Source organism: Odocoileus virginianus, chromosome 24, assembly GCF_023699985.2.
Source record: "Odocoileus virginianus isolate 20LAN1187 ecotype Illinois chromosome 24, Ovbor_1.2, whole genome shotgun sequence".
In the NCBI taxonomy this organism is placed as follows: domain Eukaryota; kingdom Metazoa; phylum Chordata; class Mammalia; order Artiodactyla; family Cervidae; genus Odocoileus; species Odocoileus virginianus.
The window spans coordinates 35,476,664-35,500,539 of record NC_069697.1 but is presented as its reverse complement, the minus strand read 5'-3'; the positions used below and the strand labels follow the sequence as shown (position 1 = coordinate 35,500,539).

Sequence of the window (23,876 nt, the reverse complement as noted above, 5' to 3'; positions counted from 1 at the left end):
CCTAGAGACCTTGTTGGACTGGAGGAAAAAGTTGCAAGACTATGTTGTCAGTTGGAGCAAAAAATTTCATTTTGTGTTCATTCAGACCAGCATGGAAAAAGGGTAGGGTAAGAGGGAAGATGAAAGAGTAAAGTGATTCGTTTCCTGCTCAAAAAACTCAGCTGTAGGCAAAAAGATTAGAAAAAAAGTGGCAGTGGAAAACTAATAAATGGTGACACTTTAATACAGGAGACCCCCGTTCGATTCCTGGGTTGGGAAGATCCCCTGGAGAAGGGAAAGGCTACCCACTCCAGTACTGAGGCCTGGAGAATTCCATGTACTGTATAGCCCATAGGGCCGCAGAGTCGGACACAACTGAACGACTTTCACTTTTCACTCCCAAATAATCCCAGAATTCAGCTAGTTTATTTCTGCCCACAAAGGAGCGAGAGTATGAAGAGGCAGAGTGGGGAGGGGAGAAAGAAATATCCTATGGGCCACCCTTATTAATTCTCCCTGGTTAAATCTACAGGAACTCTCCATTCCCATTAATAGATTACAATCTATTCTTATTTCTTTAAAAAGTACTGTCAGTGAAATTAAAAGTCTAGGTTTGCAGAGAAATTTAGTTATGGGGAAAATGAGAATTAAAACATTCATGCCATCTGGACCCAGATTCCTCAAAAATGAAAGACGAAAATAAAGAATACCATTACACTTCAGAAGTACAGTGCTTAGTTGAAAAATAAAGTCAGAATTCTTGTTATCTATTGTTCCTTTCTATATAGAAGTTACATCCTAAACAGTCTATGTTTTTTTTTTAATATTAATAGGTTTCATATGTTGAAATGGTTTTTTTCTCATTTCTGTATTTTAAATAAAGGTAAAAGATAATTTTTGTTCTAAGTGTCCCTTACATTATTTACCTTATCGTATATTGAAATCATCATAGTCTTTCATATATCTCTTATTAAAGACCAAAAGCTCTCTCTCCAACCTAAGGCCAGATCACTCAGTTCTTTAATTCTGAAACCAGCCTACTTTCCTTTCCTTTTTAACGTTCTCACTTCGTTTTTGTCCTTTAGGAGTCTACTCCCCAACTGGTTTTAGAACAATATCCCAACTCTAAACATAGGCTAATCTCATTGTTGCTATTAGTCTGAATTAAAAGTGAAAATAATACACATGAAAAAGTTTAAATTAATAGATTTAGTACCCAGTTTAGCTTCTGAATTCTCTTGGTAAGAGTTGATGAACATTATCAATATCTAGGTAACTCAGCAGATCCAGGTTTCCCTGGATGTAACTGAAGACCCACCAAACTTATGTATTATTTCCACTCCGCAGGAATTTCAGCTGGATGCATTTTACTGGATACTTGCCCTGAAAATTTCACATGGGAGCTTATCCTCACAACTAAAATTAAGCAGCTTTTTTGAGTTGTTGTTTTTTTTTTAAGTATTACTATTTAGCCTTATTTACAGAAGAGATTTAAGGAACTTTAGAACACAAGGAAAAAGGTTAAATAGATAAAAATTGTAATCTAGAAAAATACAGTTGGATCAAAAATAACAAGTCAGAATACAAATATACAGATGATTGAGTTCTACCTAATTATTAAAAGTAGGCCTGATTTTAATCTGAGATTTCTCACAACTAAAGCAAACACTGGAAACAGTCAATGATTTGCATTGTTCATAAGAAACATGCAAATTGATTTCTCAGGTTGAAGTAAAGCTCTTCCTGAAACAGGTCTGAATAAAATTTCTCATTTAGATTCTAAGAGATGTAATGTTTCCTCAATATCCTCAGAAAAAGGCAACAGGAGATCTCATTCAATGGTTTACTGACTTTTAAAAATTAGAACGGGAAAATGATAATCTCACATTACATGGCTTAAGGTCTAACTTTTGAAAATTCAAGCTAGGGTGATGAAATGGTAGCTGGCAAAAGTTACTGGTTAACACCCAACATTATCAGCTGCAAGTATTAAGGTGAGATCCTAGTATCTTCAATGTGGACTCACAGTGGGCACTCAGGCCAAGCCTGAATTTTCTAGGAAGGAAAAGAAAGTGGCAAGCCCTCCCTCTTCTGTTGCTTCTGTATTTTTATTGTTGAAGTAATGGCATTATATTTACAGATCTCTCCTCTAGTATGAGAGTTCCACATCTTAGTCTTTGAAACCAACCCCCAGACCAGTGCCTAAGACACAAATAAACTCGATAAATATTCGTTGAATTGAATACCAACATAAAATCAAGATCAGGAAAATACTGAGTGGCAATAAAACAGCTACTATAGCCTACAACTTTCACTGAAGGAGGGGAGAGAAATCACCACGGAAAAGCAATTCAGAACATGAAACACGTCCCAGAGAACTGAAAGCTTTCAGAGCTCTACTTGATTTTTCTAGTATGTATGGACCTGGTCTTATCATGACATCTCATATGCTCCAGAACTAGCCCATTCCGCAAAGGCAGGAATACCTGCACTGGCTAAATACAAAGCTGTATTAAAAAGTGTAACATTTAGATTATCCAGGCTAGCAGGGTTGTGCATTCAAGACAGTAAAGTGTTCATATAATTCAAGGTAAATCTTTTCTATGACGCTTCTAAAAGTGAACTGGTTTTGAAGAAAATCATTTTACAGCTATTACACATATTGCTGCTCTAGTAAACACAACTGGAACAACGACTGCGTCATTATGAAGATGATTTATCATGCTTTAAAATTTCTTCCAAGAGACTTCCCAAGACAAATTCTTCTATTTGTCCTTTTTCTCCCTTCCTAGTGATTCTCCTCTGCCACCATCAACTGCATTCCCATGTCCCATTTTCTCATTTCTCCTACTATTATTGCTTTTTCTCTTTCTGCCTCCCTTATTTTTTCCCATTTCTGCACTTTCTTGCCTTTGTTATTAGGGGACCTTCTTTTTCATCACCCTCAATAGCCAGGGAATGTTTTATCCTTCTGCTTTCACAAAATGATCAGTCACATTGTGTATTCTGTAACCTTCGCTGTCTCCTGATTCTGCTATTTTGTCACTGATGACTTTTCTACACCTCAGTTTTTCTACATTTCACTTGTTCCAGACACCTGAAGGTGCCTGTGGTTAAGGGGGGAGCCAGTGCTAAGTCAAAGTATTACTCTGTGATTATTCTTCACACACACGTTCACTGTTTTCACTTAATTTTCAAAGTACAGTACAGAAGTTTCTATTAATGGCCCAGTTCCTACTTCAAGTCTTTAAAAGATTTAAGGAAAGAGATAAGTGGCAGACCAAAGAACAGGTAAAATAAGAGTGTTAGTGGAAACTAAAAATTCTGGACCACTCAGCATAAATGCATATACTATGAATAAACTACAATGTTGTCAGGCGATGAGGACTTTTGTCTAAAAAAAAGGTAATATGTCAACTTAGAAAAGCTGAGGTCTTTTCTTTTTAAATGTTTTCACTTTGTCTATAATCACTATAATTTTAGGAAAGCATTTAATAAAAATAAAACCTTTAAGTTATTAAGTCAACTATTTCTGTGTAATATAAAAGGTTTTAAGAATATGTATTCTTGTATGCCTCAAATTATATCTTCACTCTTACTTATATCAAAATAAGCTAATAAACTCTGAAAAACATCCAAATGCTCTTTTTGTGTAGAATTTGGCTAAAAGAATCCACTATTAAAACCACAAGGTAAGCTGATGAAACAGAGCTAAATATATACCTTAAGCCCAGGCTCTGAATCTTTTTGCATACTTGAACATTAGAGATAAGTATTTATAGAACTGGGGTCTGTCTCCTGGTTTCGAAGTGTATTTGAGGTAGGGTGAAACAAAGGCAGATAAACATAACTATAATTAACGAAAGGAAAACAAAATGTCAAAGTAGCCAACTCAACTCATTTCTCTTGTCTCATAATGCGTATCATCAAATTCTTTAATTATAGAAAGATAGCTCGTCTGGGATCAAAGCAAACATCTGGTGTAAAAATTCAGTTTAACCTGGAGAACACAATTCCTTTCAGTCATGCAAGAAGGCATGGAAATAATTTTTGTTACCAAAAAAAAAACCCAAAAAGCATTACGTTTCTGTAAATGGGATTTTACCTATAAAGATAGTAAAGGCTCACCTTTACTGAGCATTGGGTATGTATCAGGTAATTATTAAGAACTGTATACGGATTGACATTTAACCCAACAACACTATGAGCTAGACATGATTATCATTATCCCTGTATACCAGAGGGGAAATGACCTGGAGTAACTCACTCAAGCTAACTTAGGTTCTCCAAGAGATTAAAATGCCAGACTCCAGTTAGCATCTTCATTTCCATGCTGCAGTGTCTCCTTACTATTTACAAAGATGACTGTGCTCTGTTCAGGTAAAATCCCGTCTGCTGTCTGATTATTCTCTCTTGCAGTCCATTTAAAATACATCTAGAAAGTATTTAATCATCATCAGAAGACCCAGTATCCCCAAAGAGTAGTTCTAGTTTAAATATTATAATATTTTCCCTATTACAGTTAATACTTGCAATTTTTACTACATCTAAAAAATGAATATATATGCATATATATAAAACATTTGAAACATGTGAAAAAGAATAAAATTTAAAAATTTCATGTTTTAAAAGAACATACCAGTTATTTGGGGTTCCACTGGAAGTATCTTAAAAACAAAATTCTTTCACTTAACAACACTAAAGAATGAGGTATATAAATGTTTTAATCACAGACTTTTACTGTATGCAATTAACTGTATTTCACAACTTGCATCTTACAAAAAGACAGTACCATAGTGCCTGTAAAAAGTACTGCAATTAAACAAAAAATTACATTACCACATGAAACCACCAAATATCACAACTGTCAGAGTCTACACTTTCCTTTCTTCAAATGTTATCATGATGTTTTTATGTGATATTTTGTATCCACATTATGATTTAAAGTTCATTTATAGTTCAAAAGTCTCCTACAGGTAAATATGTATTAAACAAATGGCTAAGAGAAAGCGGGAGACCCTAGAATTTAAGTACTGTGTGGTTTCTAAGTTGGATTTTTAAAGACAACATAAAACACTTTTACTAGTTGTAAACAAAAATGCAAAATCTGTAGTCATAAAAATATTTTATTGGTAAATTTACATAATAGTAAGTGGGGCTGTAAATATTTTTTTAATTTTAGGATATTGATAAATGCATAAACTGGCAAGTGTCTCTGAAAATAGGGTACTATAATTTTTATAAGAATTGTTATATTTAATAAAGAGGCCAATTAAGCTGATTAAATATTAGTTATTTCCTAGTTCTGTGCAACAGTTCCCATTTGTGTATTAATTAGATTCATACTCCTATGACCCTGGATAAGTCTGGGGCAAGGAAACAGTGATAAAACTATTATTAAGTTAAAGCTTTTCCAAAATTCAGCTCTTAAAATTACAGCTTTCTTTTCTCTTCTGTTTTCGTCAAATGCTTATAATTACTTGAATTTTAATGTTCTATACAATACAGAAAATACCAGTGTTCAATGACAATAGCACTAAACCTGAATTATAAAGCTACGTAATCAATGTTTTATTGTTTACTAGTCTGCTAGTAAACATTACAATAAATGAATGTTTTGAAAGATAAGCAAACCCCCCCAAAACAGATAAAACCTAAAACATAATTCAGAAACAATAATTTAGTAAAATGTGTCAAAAACATTGGCAATGGTTCATACAAATTCTTTATTTAATAACAATCTTCCTATTTAACCACACCAAGTACCAGCAGGTGTACTTAAGAGGATAACCATTAAGAAAATTCTGTTGCAGCAATAGTTGGTTAAGTTGATCTTTGACTTGTATACATATAACTATTTGTTTCACAATTCTCAAATAATACATATTTAGGCAACTTGCACTATGTTATAAAAATTTAAATTCTTACATGCCAATAGTAGAGAATTCAAGAATTATGTGTTAGAATTCACTAAACTAAAAGTGAAAATAGACTTACCAATAACACTGCATAATGAATAACTCAACCACATTTTCATGGCATCTTTAACTGTGGAGACCAAAACATTAAGTCTGGAAATGTTTGGTAGGCACAGATTGCAATTAAAATCTAACGAATTCTAACAAATTTCTATTTTAATTAAAACACAAATCATGGATTGTGTGTGAATATGTTTGTCATGAAAATGTGGTACTTCTTGGCATAATCCGTGTATTTGCATGGTATGACAGAAGTGAGGGAAACTGGAGAAAATAAACTTTAATGAGACTCTCCATTCAGTGACGAGGCCTCTCCTCTGGGTGAAGATGACCTGGACACTCCCCTCTCTGTGTTATCAGAGCTGGAGCCACTCTGACTGTGTTGATCGGCAGAGGCAGCACTAGATGCAGGCGGTGACTTCGTTTTCTCCTTAAAGTCTGTAATAATGACTGTCAGATCTCCAACGGTAACTTCCAAATGTTGAGCACTACTCCGATCCACATTTTTCAATCTTGGCCTAAACACAAAAGATGATAAAAAATTTTTAACTAGCTTTTTTATCTACCAAGTGTCTGAGCATGGCATGCATATTAAGTTAAAGTAAAAATGACAAAATAAGTACATCTATCTTTAAAGCTCTATTTTCATGTGTAACTAAACACAAAAATATAATTAAATGCTTGAAATCATTAACATTAATCAAGCCAATCATTCATGAATCTTCCTCAACATGACAAAAAACACTGGGAGTAATGGTCTCCTAATTGTGCTTTTATAACCTGATCATAATTTTGCAGACGGCTTATCAATTTCACTACAGTAAAGATTTTCGAACAGCAGTCACAGCCGCATCACAGAGGAAGCTGACAGCAGCCAAGGCTGAGTCAGGTGGAGGGCTGCCACTCCACTGATGTGCACTCAGGATAAGGGCATCGTGACTGTCTGCCCTGCCAGGACCCATGGCCATTCTGACTGGTTAAAATTCATGCAAATATCTGTTCAGTACTGTGAATATCACTCCTGGCTTTATGAGTGAAAAAGAAATAGTTTAAACACAGATGGCTTTTAATCTAGTAAAACAAAAACAAAAAGCAGAAAGTGTCCTCACACTTAAGCCTGTATTTGTGGCCTCCGTATTTAATTTCTAATATAGCTTCAACTTGAAAAAATACTTTCATGACATAGTAAAACAGATGAAATCTTTCATTTCTATATTATATATTTCATATTCTACTTTCTACATCAGTGTTAAAAGACAATGTTAAATGGTTAATTTTATTATTTCGAAAGTGCCATTAAAACACTCTTCAAATTTACCTGGTTTTCTTATGACTGTTCTTTTTGCTAGTTGTTTCCTTTTCACTTTTTTCCTTTTCTACTTTGTCTTTTTTCTCTTTCTTTGACTGTGTAGGGGGTACAAACTGCTGAGTAACCTGCTGTGCAACCAACTGGGAGACAGGTCGAGGCTTCCTGTGTGCATGTTAAAAACAAAGGTTTTTTATTACTATAATTTAACAACATGATTTTTCATGAGAATACCTCAAATTATGAGAATAGATACATACTGTGATATTCACATTAAAAAATTTCTCATATGTAAGGTAATTCAGATGTGCAATTTAACAGATAAATGTATGTATACACACACACATATACATTATTATCTTTCCTAGTCAACAAAAATTATAATAACAGTTCAAAGTTATTGCCCAAGATATATAGTCAAACTATTAAAATGTAACTGTCACATAAATCAACATGAAAATTATAAAAATGTATATCAAACTGTGCTCATAGGGAAGCAAACATATAAACAAACATGAGATTTTTAAATTAAACTTGAAAGTTTACACTGAAATAAAATCTAAATGTATCCCTCCTCTCTCAGAGGAAATATCTCACCATCTGTGAGAGTGGCTATTCTTTTCTTTAAAAATCATTCGTTTATTCATTCAGTAAATTTTCTCCTTATTGTTAAAGTCTTTAAGGTTCCTTACCTACCTAGCCACAATTTCACTGTGCTTTTTTGACCCTGAAGATCTTCCCAGTCTTTTGAGACTTGCCTAGCTTACTTATTAAAAAAAAAAGAAGAAGAAAAAATGTATTGAGAACCTACTGTAAAACTGTACCGAGAGAGATGAAATGTTTCCTGTCTACAGCCTTTGGTACCAGTTGTCACTCTATTAGCCCAGGGTCAAGGATCCCTCCAACTTTATGGTACAGTGTGGGTGGCCGAGGTCAAGATTCAAAGTTAATAGTCTCTTAAAATGAGAAAGACTACTAAAGAGGGGAAAAAAGATGGGAGGGAAAAAACAGGGAAAAATAAGACAAAAATAAATCATAACAGATGGTCTACAAACAACAGTAATCTATTGCCTGGAAAATCCTGACCCTATTTTGGTCAGTAGAGCTGTTTAAAAAAAATTTTTTTCCTCTGTTCTTCTAAAACAAGACAAAATAGAAACCAAAGAGAAAATACTGCACAATCTAGCTTTAAAAGCTGCAAGGAGGAATCCTTTGAAGGAAGAAACAGGAAATGCAGTATCTAAAACATCTTAATAGATGGATATTGAATTTTGTTTAGAACCTACAGAGTCTGAAGTACAGATAGGATATCCAGGAAAGATGTCCAGAATACAATATAAAAATAGGGCTGACCCAGATACCAGAGTTAATGATGCATATTAAGAGTTACATAGATGAAAATATTATTGGCTGAGCTTGTTCAGGAAATAAACTTTAAAAGAAAAAAGACTAAAGCAGTGGTTCTCAAATTTAAGGTACATCAGGATTACTAGAAAGTCTTATTTAGCTTGCTTAGCTCTGCTCCCAGAGTTCTGATTCAGTAGGTCTCAGATGGAGTCTAAAATCTGCATTTTTAATAGCTTCCCAGTTAAGCAGAAGCCTCCGGTCTAGCCACCACATTTTGCAAAGAAGCTTGAAGGAGTATAATATATTAACATTACTGCAGCAATGAGTTTAAGATGGAGATCAGGGAGTGGCAGAGAAATGAAAGAAAGATATGAAGGAACCTGATAATGCAAAGCTAAGGAGTCTGATTTACTCTTTAAAGATGGGAGATCACTGAAGAAATTCAGACTTGAATTTTACAAAAATTACTGGCAGCGATCTGGAAGAGAAAGGTACTACAGAGGCAGGGAAAGCTACTTTAATAGATCAGGCAAAAATAAAAAGGGCTTGAACTAAAATGAAGCAGACGTGGGGTTATTTAAAGACAGAATGAAGAAGCAGAATCAAGGTGACATGGTGACTAATTAAATGTGCCTTTCTCACTTCTCAACCAATACAGTCCCTTAGCAAAACCTACAGAAACTCTTGCTTATTCTCATGTAACCAGTATTCTGTGGACGAAATTAAACAAGAGATAAAGTCATAGATGTGGATAAATGCTATGGAAGAAAAAAAAAAAGTAAGGAACACAGGGAGTTTTAAGGAAGGAGTTGCAATTTTAATTTTACCGTCTCTTTCCTCATCTAGAGTATAAACTCCACGAAGAAAGAGGTGGTATCAGTTTTATACACCACTGGATAACTAGTACCTAGCATAGTACTGGAAAATACTAGATACCTAATATTTGTTGAAAAATGAATGAATGATAAAATCAGGTTTAACGAGGAAAGGTTTTGCATTTATTAAAACATTTTAATTGGAAGACAACTGTTTTACCATGTTGCGATGTGAATCAGCCGGTAAGTACGCGTACGTCCCCGCCCCCGGAACCTCCCTCCCACCCTTCACCCACAAAGATGTATTTAAAGGAAAGGAACACTGTCTCATGCTTACTCAGAGGATCAACCACTCACTACACAGAAGCCAGCAAGCAGTCAAAGGCAAGAGCAGCAGGAATTAATGCCTCTTTTAATTATTCTAGGGTATGTAAAGAGAAAGAAAGTTCAAAGGTGTGGCAGGTTGTGGAAAGATTTGGTTAGACTACTGCCTGGTGAACCAGTGAGTCACCTAAAACTGCGAGTCACTCCAAGCTAATGCAACTGAGGTGTAGTCATCCTTTGTCTCGCAAGGCATTATGGGTCTCTGAATCTCTTCCTGCCATAACCAATGGGAGTTTGACAACTTCCTTTATCAGTTTGTACTCTTACTCCCTTAAACCTAAAATTGAATACAAAATAAATTTATAAAAATTTTAAACTGAATTACAATAAATTGCAAAACTAAAAAAAATCACATTCTAGAGTAGAAACCCTGATGTTTCCACCAATCAATAAATTGACATGAGTTATTTACAGGCCATTCTCACTAACTTCAGATATATAATCATGTATATTCTCCTTATTTAGTGCTGTTTTTAAGCAAAACAACATTTTTCTAGGTTTTTCTGGATTCATTATTAATCTCAACACAGTATTTCCCTTAAGATGTAACTGTCTCAATCATGGATTCTTTGATCACGAACGTTTTAGGAATGTAACTGCTGTGTTGTGGTTAGGTACTGAATATCTTTACAACGCTATCAATCCCTCCCCTTCCCCATCAGTATCTGTCTCCAAGTTGGTACATGTTGCTTATGAGACACAGTTCCTCAATCACTCCCACTTTTACGTAAGAAAGAAAACTAATTCCCAACTTCATGAAACTTACAATAAAACTGCTATCAAGTCTTTTTCATAGTTAACAAGTTCTCTCTCCAGAATCTTTCTAGAACCATTCCCCCTTTTTATATGGCCCATAAATCTGAAAATGAAAGCATATCAGTCAATAGAGCATGATTTTCTCCATAAAACCATGAGGTTGAGTTAAATATATCAATATTTTAAAACTAGTTATGAATACAGATTTCTTCTAAGTGTCATATTCTCAGAGGTAAGAACAAAAGTAATAAATGTATATTCTTCTACAAGGTAAAAACAACACAGAAAGAAAGACTAGCTGGCCTGGTCAGGTGAAAGACTGGAATCGGGAGACAAGTTAGAAGACCATCACATCAAACTAGAAATGATGGTGCTGGTCATGTTGGGTTTGTGGATTTTATAAAATTTAAGAAAAGGTGTCCCTGGAGCAAGTGGAAATATGAGACTAGTGATCGCATAAGCAACCAATAACTTCTGTATTTGGCACTGTCTGTTGTTAATTTTTTGTTAGTTTTTAAGCACCAACAAATTTTCTATAGTTGCTCTCTTCTGCCTCAAAAAATATTATTTTTGTTTTTCAGTAGTTACATCTCTTTCTCTTTTAATCCTAAATTTTCCTAAATGTTTATTAATTCATTCTTTTATTCTTATTTTAATTAGATGGTTGATTTTCACTTAAAAATTACATCTTTGCTCCTCTTTTGTAGGATTATTTGATCTGGTACAACTAAAAGAAGCACAAAACATGTGTATACATGTAGCTTAACTATTGAACAAGCTTTCTGCTGATCTCTAATGGCTGAATGAGTTTCAAAGATCCTTCAATGAAGGCAGGAGGAACACAGCTTCTGACAATCTTTTCAGCTTATCATAAACTGACTCACCTTCACCATGCTCTATTCAAAAGAAAGCTCTCCTATCTCTAGGGGTCTTAGGTTTAACGGTGATCCCTTTTCTACTAAGTGAGAAAAATCTAGAGGAGAGCAGGGGATTTTAGAGGTAGGAGATAGGATATAAGGGGGAGGGTATTTATAGTATGCTTTTTTTATGTTCAGCAATTTATCATTCATGATTTTTGACAATACACCTACAACCCTGAAGGTTCTGTGACCAGGACAAAAAGGTCACCCAGTTAGAAAAATAAGTGCTATCCAGACATATCTCAACTGTACTCTATTATTCACATATGTCACGATTTGATGTAACTTGTAACATTTGGCATTCCAAAATTTGGGGATCTCCATGTGTCCCTATGTATCCATCATAAAAAGGTCAAAGAGACAGTGTCAAGTTTAACAGGTCTCTTTTGCTTTCTTGTAACCTAAAAATTGATTTCCTGTAACATAAAAAAAGAGGAGGGAACATTTCAACAAACATTTATGGATATCTCCTATTCATCAGAACAAAGTACATTTAGGAGCTGCTTGACTTTTCATGTGGGTAGGAGACTGGTTATTGGTGACTTGATATATACTGTGTCTAACTATGTGTCTGCCCTCCACCCCAACCACCCTGCAACAAAAATTCTATGTGCTGACTATTATGAAATAAACATTTTAAGCTTGATTAATCTCATCACAAATTAGCTTTGTCGAGCTGGATAGGCAACAAATAAATAAGATATAAAGCAATTATTCATTCTTTTCTAAAGGAGGCAACATTACTCAGCTGAGAAAGACAATCTGTTGCAAAACACTTATATATATTGTAAATTGAAGCAATATAATAAATTTAAGTGAGTTAAAAGACTAAACAAAAATCTAAACCTGTTGCAAGTCTGTTGATACACTGCTAACAAAAGTCCAAAAATACAACCAAGGAAGATTTTATAAACAAGCCCCACTGTTTGACAAATATATTGCACATACACACATGTCAGACACTAGACACGGTGCTGGAGATTCACTGTGAACAAGACAGACACAGTTCTCACCCTCAAAGTGTTTGCTTAATGTATGGGAGAGAAGCCACACAAAGGATAACTAACTAAATAAAAGTAAACTTTGTCAAAAGCGCCAAGAAGGAAAAAAGGATGTGCTGTGATTTCAAAAATCAGACAGAGGATTTACTTGTAGTAAATGGATGGAAGGAACTTTCCACAAGATGGAAGGAACTTTAGTTCATGTTTGAACGGTCAGTACACGAAGAAAAACAGCCATCACCATGGACTGCCACCCTCCTCTTTAAAATCATTTTATGAATAATTTACAGAAGTAAAAAACAAAGGAATAATTAATATTAAAAACTTTATAAGACTTTTAAAAAGTAGTAAACCCAAATTTTTATTCTATTTGAAGGTATACAGACCTGATATAGACTAATGTAACTAATTCCTCATCAACTTGTTAGGCCTAATCCTAGGAACATATTTACCTTTTAAATAGTGACTCCTGATCTCAAATACATCTCTAATAGACTCTGGCTTCTCTTTGCTTCCACTTCTTGCATTGCATCATCGAAACACTTTTAATCTGAAAGCCTGACAGCTCACAATTTTTTGAAGAGGCCAACCATTTTCTTTGCTCCCAAAACATCAAACATTGTCACTTCTAGACTAGGTATACGTTCTGACCCTTCAGCAGCTGTCCACTTACCAATCATTATCAAATAAATTTCAGTGCCAAATGTCAAAGATGAAAAAAGAATACTATCACATGTTCTACTGCAAAACAAGATGATTCAGGTTCACTATTGTGAAATATTTCATGACAGAGTCCTTTGGGATAAATGACTACTTGTGTGAGAAACCATATCCCTTTCTGTTCTTAAAAGACTGTTCATGTAACAATTCTTAAATCTGCAGAAAAACTCATCCAGGATTATTGTCAGGTGAAGACCTGGAGTCAGAGAGCCCAAGCACCATGCAGCATAACAAGCATGATGTAGGTAGGTACTGTTGAAATCCCCTGGATTTCTCCTCCCAGGGCCCAGGGAAGTCCATTCTGTGGCCTGGCCTGCTCAATGTATCTTCCTTTCCCAGGCTTTCTCGGGCAGATCTTATTTTTGACAGATCAGTTTTTGAGGCTACAGAGGTTTTGATGAGTGTAGCTTGGGAGCAAAACTATTATGAGAAGGCAGAGCTAGAAGAGGGAAAATGATGACTAAAAAATGTTGCTAGGGCCATGTGAGTCTTTTCACTATGTTGGAGAAATACAAATGAAGGATTTGCTACTCTAGAAATCATTAAAAAAAAAAAGGTGAACTAATAAGCAAAATAAATTAGTAAGCTTTATCATCTTCCTTCTGTGCACGTGAGTATTTGGTGCACACTGATCCTGCTTCTCAGTTGATCAGTCATGTCAGACTCTATGCAGCTCCATGGACTGTAGCCTGCCAGGCTCCTCTGTCCATGGGATTTCCCAGGAAAGAATACTGGAGTGGGTTGCCTTTTTCTTCTCCAGGGGAACCTTCCTGACCCAGGGATTGAACCCGTATCTCCTGTGTGTCTCCTGCACTGCAGGCGAATTTTGCACCACTAGCCGCCGGGGAAGCCCTATTCAGTGCAGAGAAGACATTTACAGAACAGGTTACTGGAAGTTTTTAAAAGAAAGGCACGTCACATGTCTGTGGAAGCCTGCAGTGGTTCTGTGGTCTTCTACGCGCTTCTGCAAGGCTGCTGATCCTTTCATGGCTGTGTTCTATCTCCTCCCCAAGGTGACTCTAATTCCTACGTGGGAAAAGATCACATATTGCCTATTTTTCTATCCCCAACAAATACATATACAGTAGAATTTACAAGTACTAGATGCTCAATAAATATCTCTTAACAGTAGCAATCATAAAAACCTGTTAAAACATGATGCATAAATACAACTATAAATTAATTTTGTAAACACTGATTTAACTACGTGCCAACTTCCAAGAATTCACTTTCTTGAAAAATTTGCTGATACCATTTTGCTTCTGAGCCATTTACTTCCTTTTTCATGAAAACGGAATGAAAGGTTTAAAGTATGACTGCTCTGCATAAATAGTGACTACTAAATCAAAGGATTAAAGAGTCCTTTCTATGTGGCTTTCCCCACCTCCAAACAATGAAATAATCTACTCTGCTAATACCAGCACTATCTAACTTCTCAGCAAAACTCAAATGCTACCTACCCTAGAGATATACAAATGTTTTCTGTTACTGTTTCTACAGTAGATCATGCAAATAAAATCTTTACAAAGAATCACAATATATAAAACTGAAAGCAAACTAACATCTTTTTATATATTTTTCTTTATTTTTTTAAATTGTAAGTATGATAACACAGGAGACTAGAAAATACAGAACAAAGTTACATATATTTCCACTATATATTACAATTCATTTTAAGTAAATTAAGATTTTTAGTTGGAGTTTCAATATTAAACTCTCAAAAATAGGATGAATATATAGAAAAGTAGAAAGGTATAGTATACGTGAAGAGCACCATGAATCAATTTAACATAATTAAGATTTATACAATTTTCACACAACAGTAGAATAAAAACTTTAAGTTCCCATAGACTATCAACTAGGAGACACTAGAACGCATCCATGGACATAAAAACAAAGTGCAAAAATTTCATGGTCCAGTAATGGCCACAGGACTGCCAAAGTTCAATCCTCATCCCAATTCCCAAGAAGGGCAGTACTAAAGAATGTTCAAACCACCAGACAACTGCAATCATCTCCCAGGCTAGTAAGGTTATGCTCAAACTGCATGCTAGGCTTCAGCATTACGTGAACAGAGGACTTCCAGATGTTCAAGCTGGGTTTAGAAAAGGCAGAGAAATCAGAGATCATATTGCCAATAGTTGCTGGATCACAGAAAAAACAAGGGAATCCCAGAAAAAAATCTACCTGTTTCACTGACAATGCTAAAGCCTTTGACTGTGTGGACATAACAAACTGTAGAAGACTCCAAAGAGATGGGAATACCAGACCACCTTACCCGTCTGCTGAGAAACCTGTATACTGGTCAAGAAACAACAGTAAGAATCCTGTAGCGAACAACTGACTGGTTCAGGACTGACAAACTAGTATGACAAGGCTGTTTATTGTCACCCTGTTTATTTAATTTATACACTGAGTGCATCATGAGAAATGCCAGGCTGGATGAATTATAAGCTGGAATCAAGACTGCCAGGAGAAATACCAACAACCTCAGATATGTGGATGGTATCACTCTAATGGCAGAAAGTAAAGAGGAACTTAAGAGTCTCTTGATGTGAAGGAGGAGCGTGAAAAGGCCAGCTTAAAACTCAATATTAAAAAAACTAAGATCATGGTATTCAGCCCCATCACTTCAGGCAAATAGAAGGAGAAAAGGTAGAAGCAGTGACTGATTTCCTCTTCTTGGGCTCTATAACTGTGGATGGTGACTGCAGCCATGAAATTAGTAGACAACTGCTTCTTGACAGGAAAGCTATTACAAACCTAGACAGTCTATTAAAAAAGCAAAGACATCACTTTGACGACAAAGGTCTGTACAGTCAAGGCTATAGTCTTTCCAGTAGTGAAGTACGGTTGTGAGAGGTGGACCATAATGAAGGTAGAGCGCCAAAGAATTGATGCTTTCCAACTGTGGTGCTCCTTGGACAACAAGGAGATCAAACCAGTCAATCTTAAAGGAAATCAACCCTGAATAATCACTGAAAGGACTGAGGCTGAAGCTGAAGCTCCAACACTTTGGCCACCTGATGAGAACAGCCAACTCCTTGGAAAAGACCATGATGCTGTGAAAGATTGAAGGCAGAAGGAAAAGAGGGTGACAAAGGATGAGATGGCGGGATGGCATCACCGATGTAATGGACGTGAACTTGGGCAAACTCCAGGAGATGGTGAGGGACAGGGAAGCCTGGTGTTCTGCAAAGTCGACACAACTAGGTGACTGAACAACAACAACAAGGCGCTGAAATCATATAGACTGTTCTCTTCTCACTACAGAATTTTGTTAAAAATCAGTATCAAAAGATACTTGAAAATAACCAACATATTTTCAAGTGCAATGTGACATTTACCAAGAGATCTTTGATTTAGCCACTGAAAGCCTCAATCAAGTTAGGAGACTGAAAAAACATAGGGTGACTGCAGAGAAGAAAGCATTTAAATGAGCAATCAATATCAAAATGAGCAATTTAATGTCCAGGATAACTTAAAAGTCCCATATATGTGAAAATTAAATGTGCACTTTTAAATGATGGGTATATCTAAGAAGATACAACAAGGAAAATCAGAAAATATTTGTACCAGAAAAAAAATTTAAAAGAACTTACCAGAATCTGCTGCATGCACTGGAGATGCTCAATGCAACTAAATACAATGTGGAATCTTGAATAAGGTATGAAAATAAATAATGGACACTACCATAAGATTTTTGTAATTTGAACAAAATCTGTACTTTAACAATACTGTATCACATTTAATTTCCTGTTTTTTTATGATATAGTATTTCTTTATATTCTCAGAATTGGATTAGAGGTTTCAAGCCTCATTCAAGTTGTCTTTATCATAAATCACTAAGATAATAAACTTTCTAAACTTTCAGCAGTAATATTAGATACCAAAATACATGGAACTATATCAAAGTTCTGAGTAAATATAAATCAGAAATCTATCATTCTGTTCATATTAAGTCAAATAAGTAGAATCAAAATGTCATAAATTTTTTAGCTAGGCAAAAATTCCTAAATTTTCTAAAATATATGTATTAGACATACTCTTTGTATTATGCATACTATTATATTTACATATGTATACTAAAGTTTTTCTACTATGCTTGATAAAGGATTGAGAAAGAACAACAAGAAAAAAGAGATGGGAGAAATTGGAAAACAAACTAAATGAAAAGGAAGCACTGAATATGAAATAGAAAAAGTGAAACATACTAGATGAAAGCAAAAGACCATCATATAGTCTAATTGTTTTTAAACATAGGTGCTCGTTAGAAACACATCTGGAGCTTTGAAGAAAAAAAGCAATACTTGGGCATTTGTATTTCTCAAAAAATTTCAAGATAATTCTGATATGCACCTGAATTTTAAATAGGTTTTTCTATTAAATGATAGTTTTAGTGATACAGAATTCTAATTTTTGTTGACCCATCATGATACAATTGTGTTGTGTTAGTCACTCAGTCATGTCTGACTCTTTGTGACCTCGTGGACCGTACAGCCTGCCAGGCTCTTCTGTCCATGGGATTTTCCAGGCAAGGACTTTGGAGTGGGTTGCCATTTCCTTCTCCAGGGGATCTTCCCGACCCAGGGATCAAGCCCAGGTCTCCTGCAGTGCAGTCAAATGCTTTACCATCTGAGCTACTAGGGAAGCCCTCATGATACAATAGTATTAAGCAAATAATAGTTACATAATCACAACAGTAAAAGATATTTATCAGTTTTCACACTCAATAGCCAGACAAAAAAATAAAAGATAACTACAACTCCAAACCATAATGGAAACATGACTAACCTAACAATATAATTACATACAATTTGGGGGGTTAAGTAGAATGATGTGCTAAGTGGAAGTGCATACATATACATGTTTTCATCCCCAGCCAGTCTATGTCTCTTGGTTGGTGTATTTAATCCATTTACACTTAAGGTGATTATCTTAACTGTTGTGGGTTTATTTTGTGTAGGTCTGTTCCTTCTCTTGTGCTTCCTTCCAGAGAAGTGCCCTTAGCATTTGCTGTAAAGCTGATGTGGTGCTCCTGATTTCTCTTAACTTTTGCTTGTCTGGAAAGCTTTTGATTTCTCCATCAAATCTCAATGAGAGTTCTGCTGAGTAGAGTATTCTTGGTTGTAAGTTCTTCCCTTTCATCACTTCAAATAATCTTGCCATTCCCTTCTGGCTTGTACCCTTGTATGTTATTTGTCCTTTTCCCCTTGTTGCTTTTCATATTTTATCTCTGTCTTTAGTTTTCATCAGCTTGATTATGATGTGTCTCAGTGTGTTCCTCCTTGGGTTTATCCTGTTTGGGACTCTCTGTGTGGAATTCCTGGACTTGGTTGATTATTTCCTTTCCCACGTTAGGGAACTTTTCAGCTATTATCTCTTCAAATATTTTCTTGGATCCTTTCTCTCTCTCTTCTCCTTCTGGGACCCCTAAAATGCAAATGTTGGTACATTTAATGTTGTCCCAGAGGTCTCTTAGGATGTCTTCATTTTCTTTCTTTTTTCTATATTCTGTCCTCCAGGTCACTTATTCATTCTTCTGCTTTAGTTATTCTGTTATTGATTCCTTCTAGTGTATTGTTCATCTGTTTGTTTGTTCTTTAGTTCTTCGAGGTCTTTGGTAAGCATTTCTTGCATCTTCTCCATTCTTTTTCCAAGATCCTGGATCATCTTCACTATCATTATTCTGAATTCTTTTTCTGGACAGTTGCTTATCTCCACTTCATTTAGTTGCTTTTCTGGGTTTTATCTTGTCCCTTCATCTGAGACATAACCCGCTACTTTCTCATTCTGATTAACTTTCTGTGACGTGGTTTTTGTTCTAGCCACTGTGGGATTGTGGTTCTTCTTGCTTCTTCTGTCTGCCCTCTGGTGGATGAGGTTAAGAGGCTTGTGTAAGTTTCCTGATGGGAGGGACTAGTGGTGGGAAAACTGGGTCTTGGTCTGGCAGGCAGGGCCATGCTCAGTAAAACTTTAATCCAATCATCTGCTGAGAGGTGGGGCTGTCAGCCCCCGTGTTAGTTGTTTGGCCTGAGGCGTCTCAGCCTTGGGGGTCTGTGGAAGGGGTCAGCCCTCCAAGAGGGCTTATGCCAAGGAGCACCTTCGAGGACTGCTGCTGCCAGTCCCCCCATCCCAATGGTGAGCCGCCGGTGACTCAGGCCTCCACAGGAGACCCTCCAGCACTAGCAGGCAGGTCTGGTTCAGTCTCCTGTAGAGTCACTGCTGCTTTCCCCTGGACACCCAATGCACACAGGATTTTGTTTGTGCCCTCCTAAGAGTGGAATCTCTATTCCCCCTAGTCCTGTGGAAGTCCTGTAATAAAATCCCATTGGCCTTCAAAGTCAGACTCCCTGGGAATTCCCAGTCCCTTTGTCAGATCCCCAGGCTGGGAAGCATGATGTGGGGCTCAGAATCTTCCCAAAAGCAAGAGAACTTCTTTGGTACTATTGCGCTCCACTTTGTAGGTCACCCACCTGGGGGGTATGTGATTTGATTTTATTGTGATTGTGCTCCTCCTCCTGTCTCGCTGTGGCTTTTTCCTCGTCTTTGGACATGGGGTACCTTCTTTGGTGGGGGGGGGGGGGGTTCCAGCATCCTCCTGTTGATGGTTGTTTAACAGCCAGTTGCGATTTTGGCGCTCCCCCAGGAGGTGATGAACACGTCCTTCTGGCCACCATCTTGACTGACTTCTGCTGAAGCTCCTGTGGAGACTCCACAGCCCCACTTGTTCAGGGCTCGTGCCTGCATCTCCCAGCTGACCCTGAGGTGTGGCTGTGAGGAAAACCATTCTGTCTGCTGATCCAAAGTACTCACACCAAACCAACTAGACTGACACCTCAGGTTCCATGCACTTTGTCTTGTCCCTTGCCTTAGTTTGCTTACAGAATGCAATGTACAGTATCCTTCATCATTTTAAGAATCTATGCTGAGTATTTTGAAGAATTTTTATTCCAAGGTTTATATACATTTAGTTTTCAACATCACACATTTCCTCAGAGGCCCAGGACACAATTTTCCCCTAAATTCCCCCCTAAATTCCTGAGAGGTGGTGGCAGGAGAGACTTGATTGCTCAGGAGCTACTGAGACACTCTCTGTTAAGTACAGACAAGAAAGCTGACTACATCAACTTAATAAAAACTATGCTAGTGTTCAGCAATTAAGTCTTCGAAAAATCACTCACATAATTAAAGAACATCACAGTCCACTTCACTTGAAAGACTAAAGACATGCTCCAGAGCTATAGACAAGTCATTCTCAACTTTTCCATCTCCTTAGTCAAATTAAAATCAAGTCCTTTCACTTTTTTTTCCAATATTACTGGAACAGTTCTCCTCATCATTCCCATAAGCACCACTCTGGCCTAAGCCAACAGCCACCTTCTATACTATCTGACGTGACTCCTTGCCTCCTCCCCTCCAGTCCAAGGTCACTCTTCCTTACATTCATTCAGTTAACAAATATTAACTAAGCCCTCACATATGCAAATCACCATTCTAAGTACTGAGGTTAGAGTGCTGAACAAAACTTATTGTGTTCTCTTTACTTATCATGGAGTGACCTTGATTCTCACTTCATAAAGACAACAGAAGCTATTTGATAGTCTAATTTTCCCTCTCCATAATCCTATTAAGGTCACGCCTCTATCTGCCAAGAAGATCTCTTCTCCCAGGACACCACTCCTGCTCCAACCATACTTCCTTCTCTACTAAGTTATTCCTGTCAGCATGCAAATACATTATGATAGTTCCTACCTGAAAAAGAAAGAGAGTCCATCCCTACTTCCACATCCCCTTCCAGTCGCTGGCCCCATTTCTTTGTTCTCTTTTCCACAGTAAGCATTAAATGATTTGCCTGTACTAACTTTCCTCCCTTCTCTCATGAGCTCTCATCAATCAGGCTTTTGTCCCTACCACTCTACCAAAAGCATTTCTTTCAAGTAAAGAATTTCAGTGAGCACTTTACCATGTCCATTAGTCAACTATAGCTCGAATTTCACTCTGTTTCTTCAAGCCATATTTTAGAGTTTATTACACTTTACCTCCTGACAGAACTATAATTATCTTCAGATGCCTCTAGAATACCGCCTCATCCCCACCCCCTCACCCCCGGCTCATTTTCTACTCCTCTTTCCAAATTCTAAACTTTTGAAGGGCCAGGAATTAGCCTTGAGGTTATCTCTTCTATCTACATTAACCTTCTAGGATGTGCTATTCAAAGTATGGCCCATCGGCTTAACTGAGGGTATCAGCATCTGGGAGCCTTGCAGAAATACAAATTCTCATAATTTGCCCCAGGAATATGTGTATTTGCTTGCAAACAAAAGTTTGAAAAATGACTATCCTAGGTGATCTCATTCAATACTTGGCTTTAAATACTATCTGTTCTCATGGTTCTCAGCCCGGGCTCCACAACAGAATTAACCTGTGATGCTTTTTAAAACATAACTGCACCTAGGAAAAAAGAAGTTAAATTTTTCTAAATTTTCTAAAGTGAATAAGATCTGACAAAATGAACATTTAAGAAAAAAATTAGATATTTAAATTGAAATTAATACACTGAGTATTAATTTTAATAATAAAAACAGTGTCTGAAAAACTTCGGGGCATAAAGTTTTCCTCAAGGACACACATATACCCATGCATACACAAAATCCCTCATCCTGAAATATATGAAAAAATCTGATCCATACAAGCCAGCTATTCCATTCTAAGATATTTATCTTAAGAAGGAAATATATGTCCACACACAGACTTATACACAAATGTTCACAGTAGCTTTACTTGTGGTGGCCCCAAACTGAAAACAACCCAAATGTTCATTAACAGCTGAATAAAAAAAGAAATTCATACAATGGAATACTACTCGGTAACAAAAAGGAATTATGCTAAAGGAGTTACACTCAAAACAGTTATACTTAAAGAAGACACACAGAAGAGTATATATACTGTTAAGATTTCATTTATAGAATCCCAGAAAATGCAAGCTAAACTACACAGAAAGCAAATCAGCAGTTGCCTAGTGACTGAAGATGGGAGGGAGGCATAGTAGGGAAGAACTGAAATAGGATATAAAGAAACTTCTGCTGATGATGGATATGTTTCACTATCATAATTGTGGTGATGGTTTCACAGGTGTATTCACCTGCCAAAACTTATCAAACTGCATACTTTGTGTGCAGTATATTGGGTGTCAATTATACCTCAATAAAAGTTGTCTTAAAAATGTTTAATCTAACCACTAGCCAAATTAAAACAGGAATACCTGAGCCCCACTCTCACATTAAATGAGAATATACAGGGGTGGGACCAGGTTTAGAAATGTTCTGAAAATTCCCACACTGATTATAAAGGGCATCCAAGGTTGAAAACTACTGATCTATATAATGATACTCCAAAATTTCTATCACCAGCCCCAATGTCCCCTCTAAACTCCAGTCTTATAAACCAACTACCTACTTAAACCTTCATTTGGATGTTTAGCAGCAACTCAAAATAACTTATAATTTTAATTGCTCCCTCCTCCCATTCTTCCATTCTTTGACAGTCTTCCTATCTTAGTAAATAGCACTCCATTTTTTCAGTTTCTCTGACCAGACACTTAGACACAGTATTCATGCCCCATTTTCTCTCACGCCCACATCTAATTCACAAGCAATTTCTTTCCACTCTACCTTCAAACTATATCTGGAATTGGATGATTTCACACTGTTCCCACGTGTGCAACAGTTATGAAGATAACTAATGTCCCTGGAAGGAAGACTATGCTCCCTCAAAGCAGCCAGTTGATCCTTCTAGGTATAAATCAAAGTATACCACTCCTATGCCTGAAACAATTCAATGGATTCCTCCTTCCTACCCAAACTCCTTCCCCAGGAAAAAAGAATACATGGCAACTGACAAGAAAATTCAAAATCCTTGCTCTGGACTGCAGCCCTACATGACTGAGTTCCTCCTCCACTCCATCTCCTATACTCTCCCCTCTGAAGCCTCTGCTCCTGGGGTCTCAGTTGGTTCAGTTCAGTCACTTAGTTGTGTCTGTCTCTTTGCGACCCCATGGACTCCAGGCTTCCCTGTCCATCACCAACTCCCAGAGCTTGCTCAAACTCAAGTCCATTGAGTCGGTGATGTCATTCAACCATCTTGTCCTCTGTCATCCCCTTCTCCTCCTGCCTTCAATCTTTCCCAGCATCAGGGTCTTTTCTAATGAGTCAGTTCTTCACATCAGGTGGCCAAAGTACTGAAGGTTCAGCTTCAGCCATCAGTCCTTTAAATGAACATTCAGGACTGACTTATTTTAGGATTGATTGGTTGGATCTCCTCGCAGCCAAAGGACTCTCAGGAGTCTTCTCCAACAACACGGTTAAAAGCATCAATTACTCAGCTTTCTTTATGGTCCAATACTCACATCCATACATGACTACTCAAAAAACCATACTTTGACTACATGGATCTTTGCTGGCAAAGTAATGTCTCTGCTTTTTAATATGCTGTCTTAGTTGGCTAGGGCTCCCATAACAAATACTGGAGACTGGGTGGCTGAAAAACATAAATTTATTTTCTCAAAGTTTTGGAGACAGAAAGTCCAACATCAAGTCTATCAGGATTCAGCCTCTGGTGAGTGCTCCCCCTCCTGGCTTGCAGAGGCCTCCGTGCTGTTCCTCACATGG

At 36.7% G+C, this 23,876-nt stretch overlaps 1 protein-coding gene across 8 annotated transcripts in view; it reads right to left on the bottom strand.

Annotated features, from left to right (window-relative positions):
• Positions 1-4,685: 4,685 nt before the first annotated feature.
• Positions 4,686-23,876, bottom strand: part of YAF2 (YY1 associated factor 2) — an 80,019-nt gene continuing 60,828 nt past the window's right edge. For 4 of the 8 annotated variants that reach the window (XM_070454560.1, XM_070454562.1, XM_070454561.1 and 1 more), the window contains 2 exons: positions 7,276-7,428; positions 4,686-6,475 (listed from right to left, as the gene is read on the bottom strand). In XM_070454560.1, the coding sequence (XP_070310661.1) occupies positions 6,238-6,475; positions 7,276-7,428 (391 nt within the window). In that variant the 3' untranslated portion in view covers positions 4,686-6,237. Of the gene's footprint in view, positions 6,476-7,274; positions 7,429-16,808; positions 16,864-23,876 lie in introns of those variants that run through there. The other 4 variants (XR_011483279.1, XR_011483280.1, XR_011483285.1 and 1 more) reach the window with 2 other exon arrangements.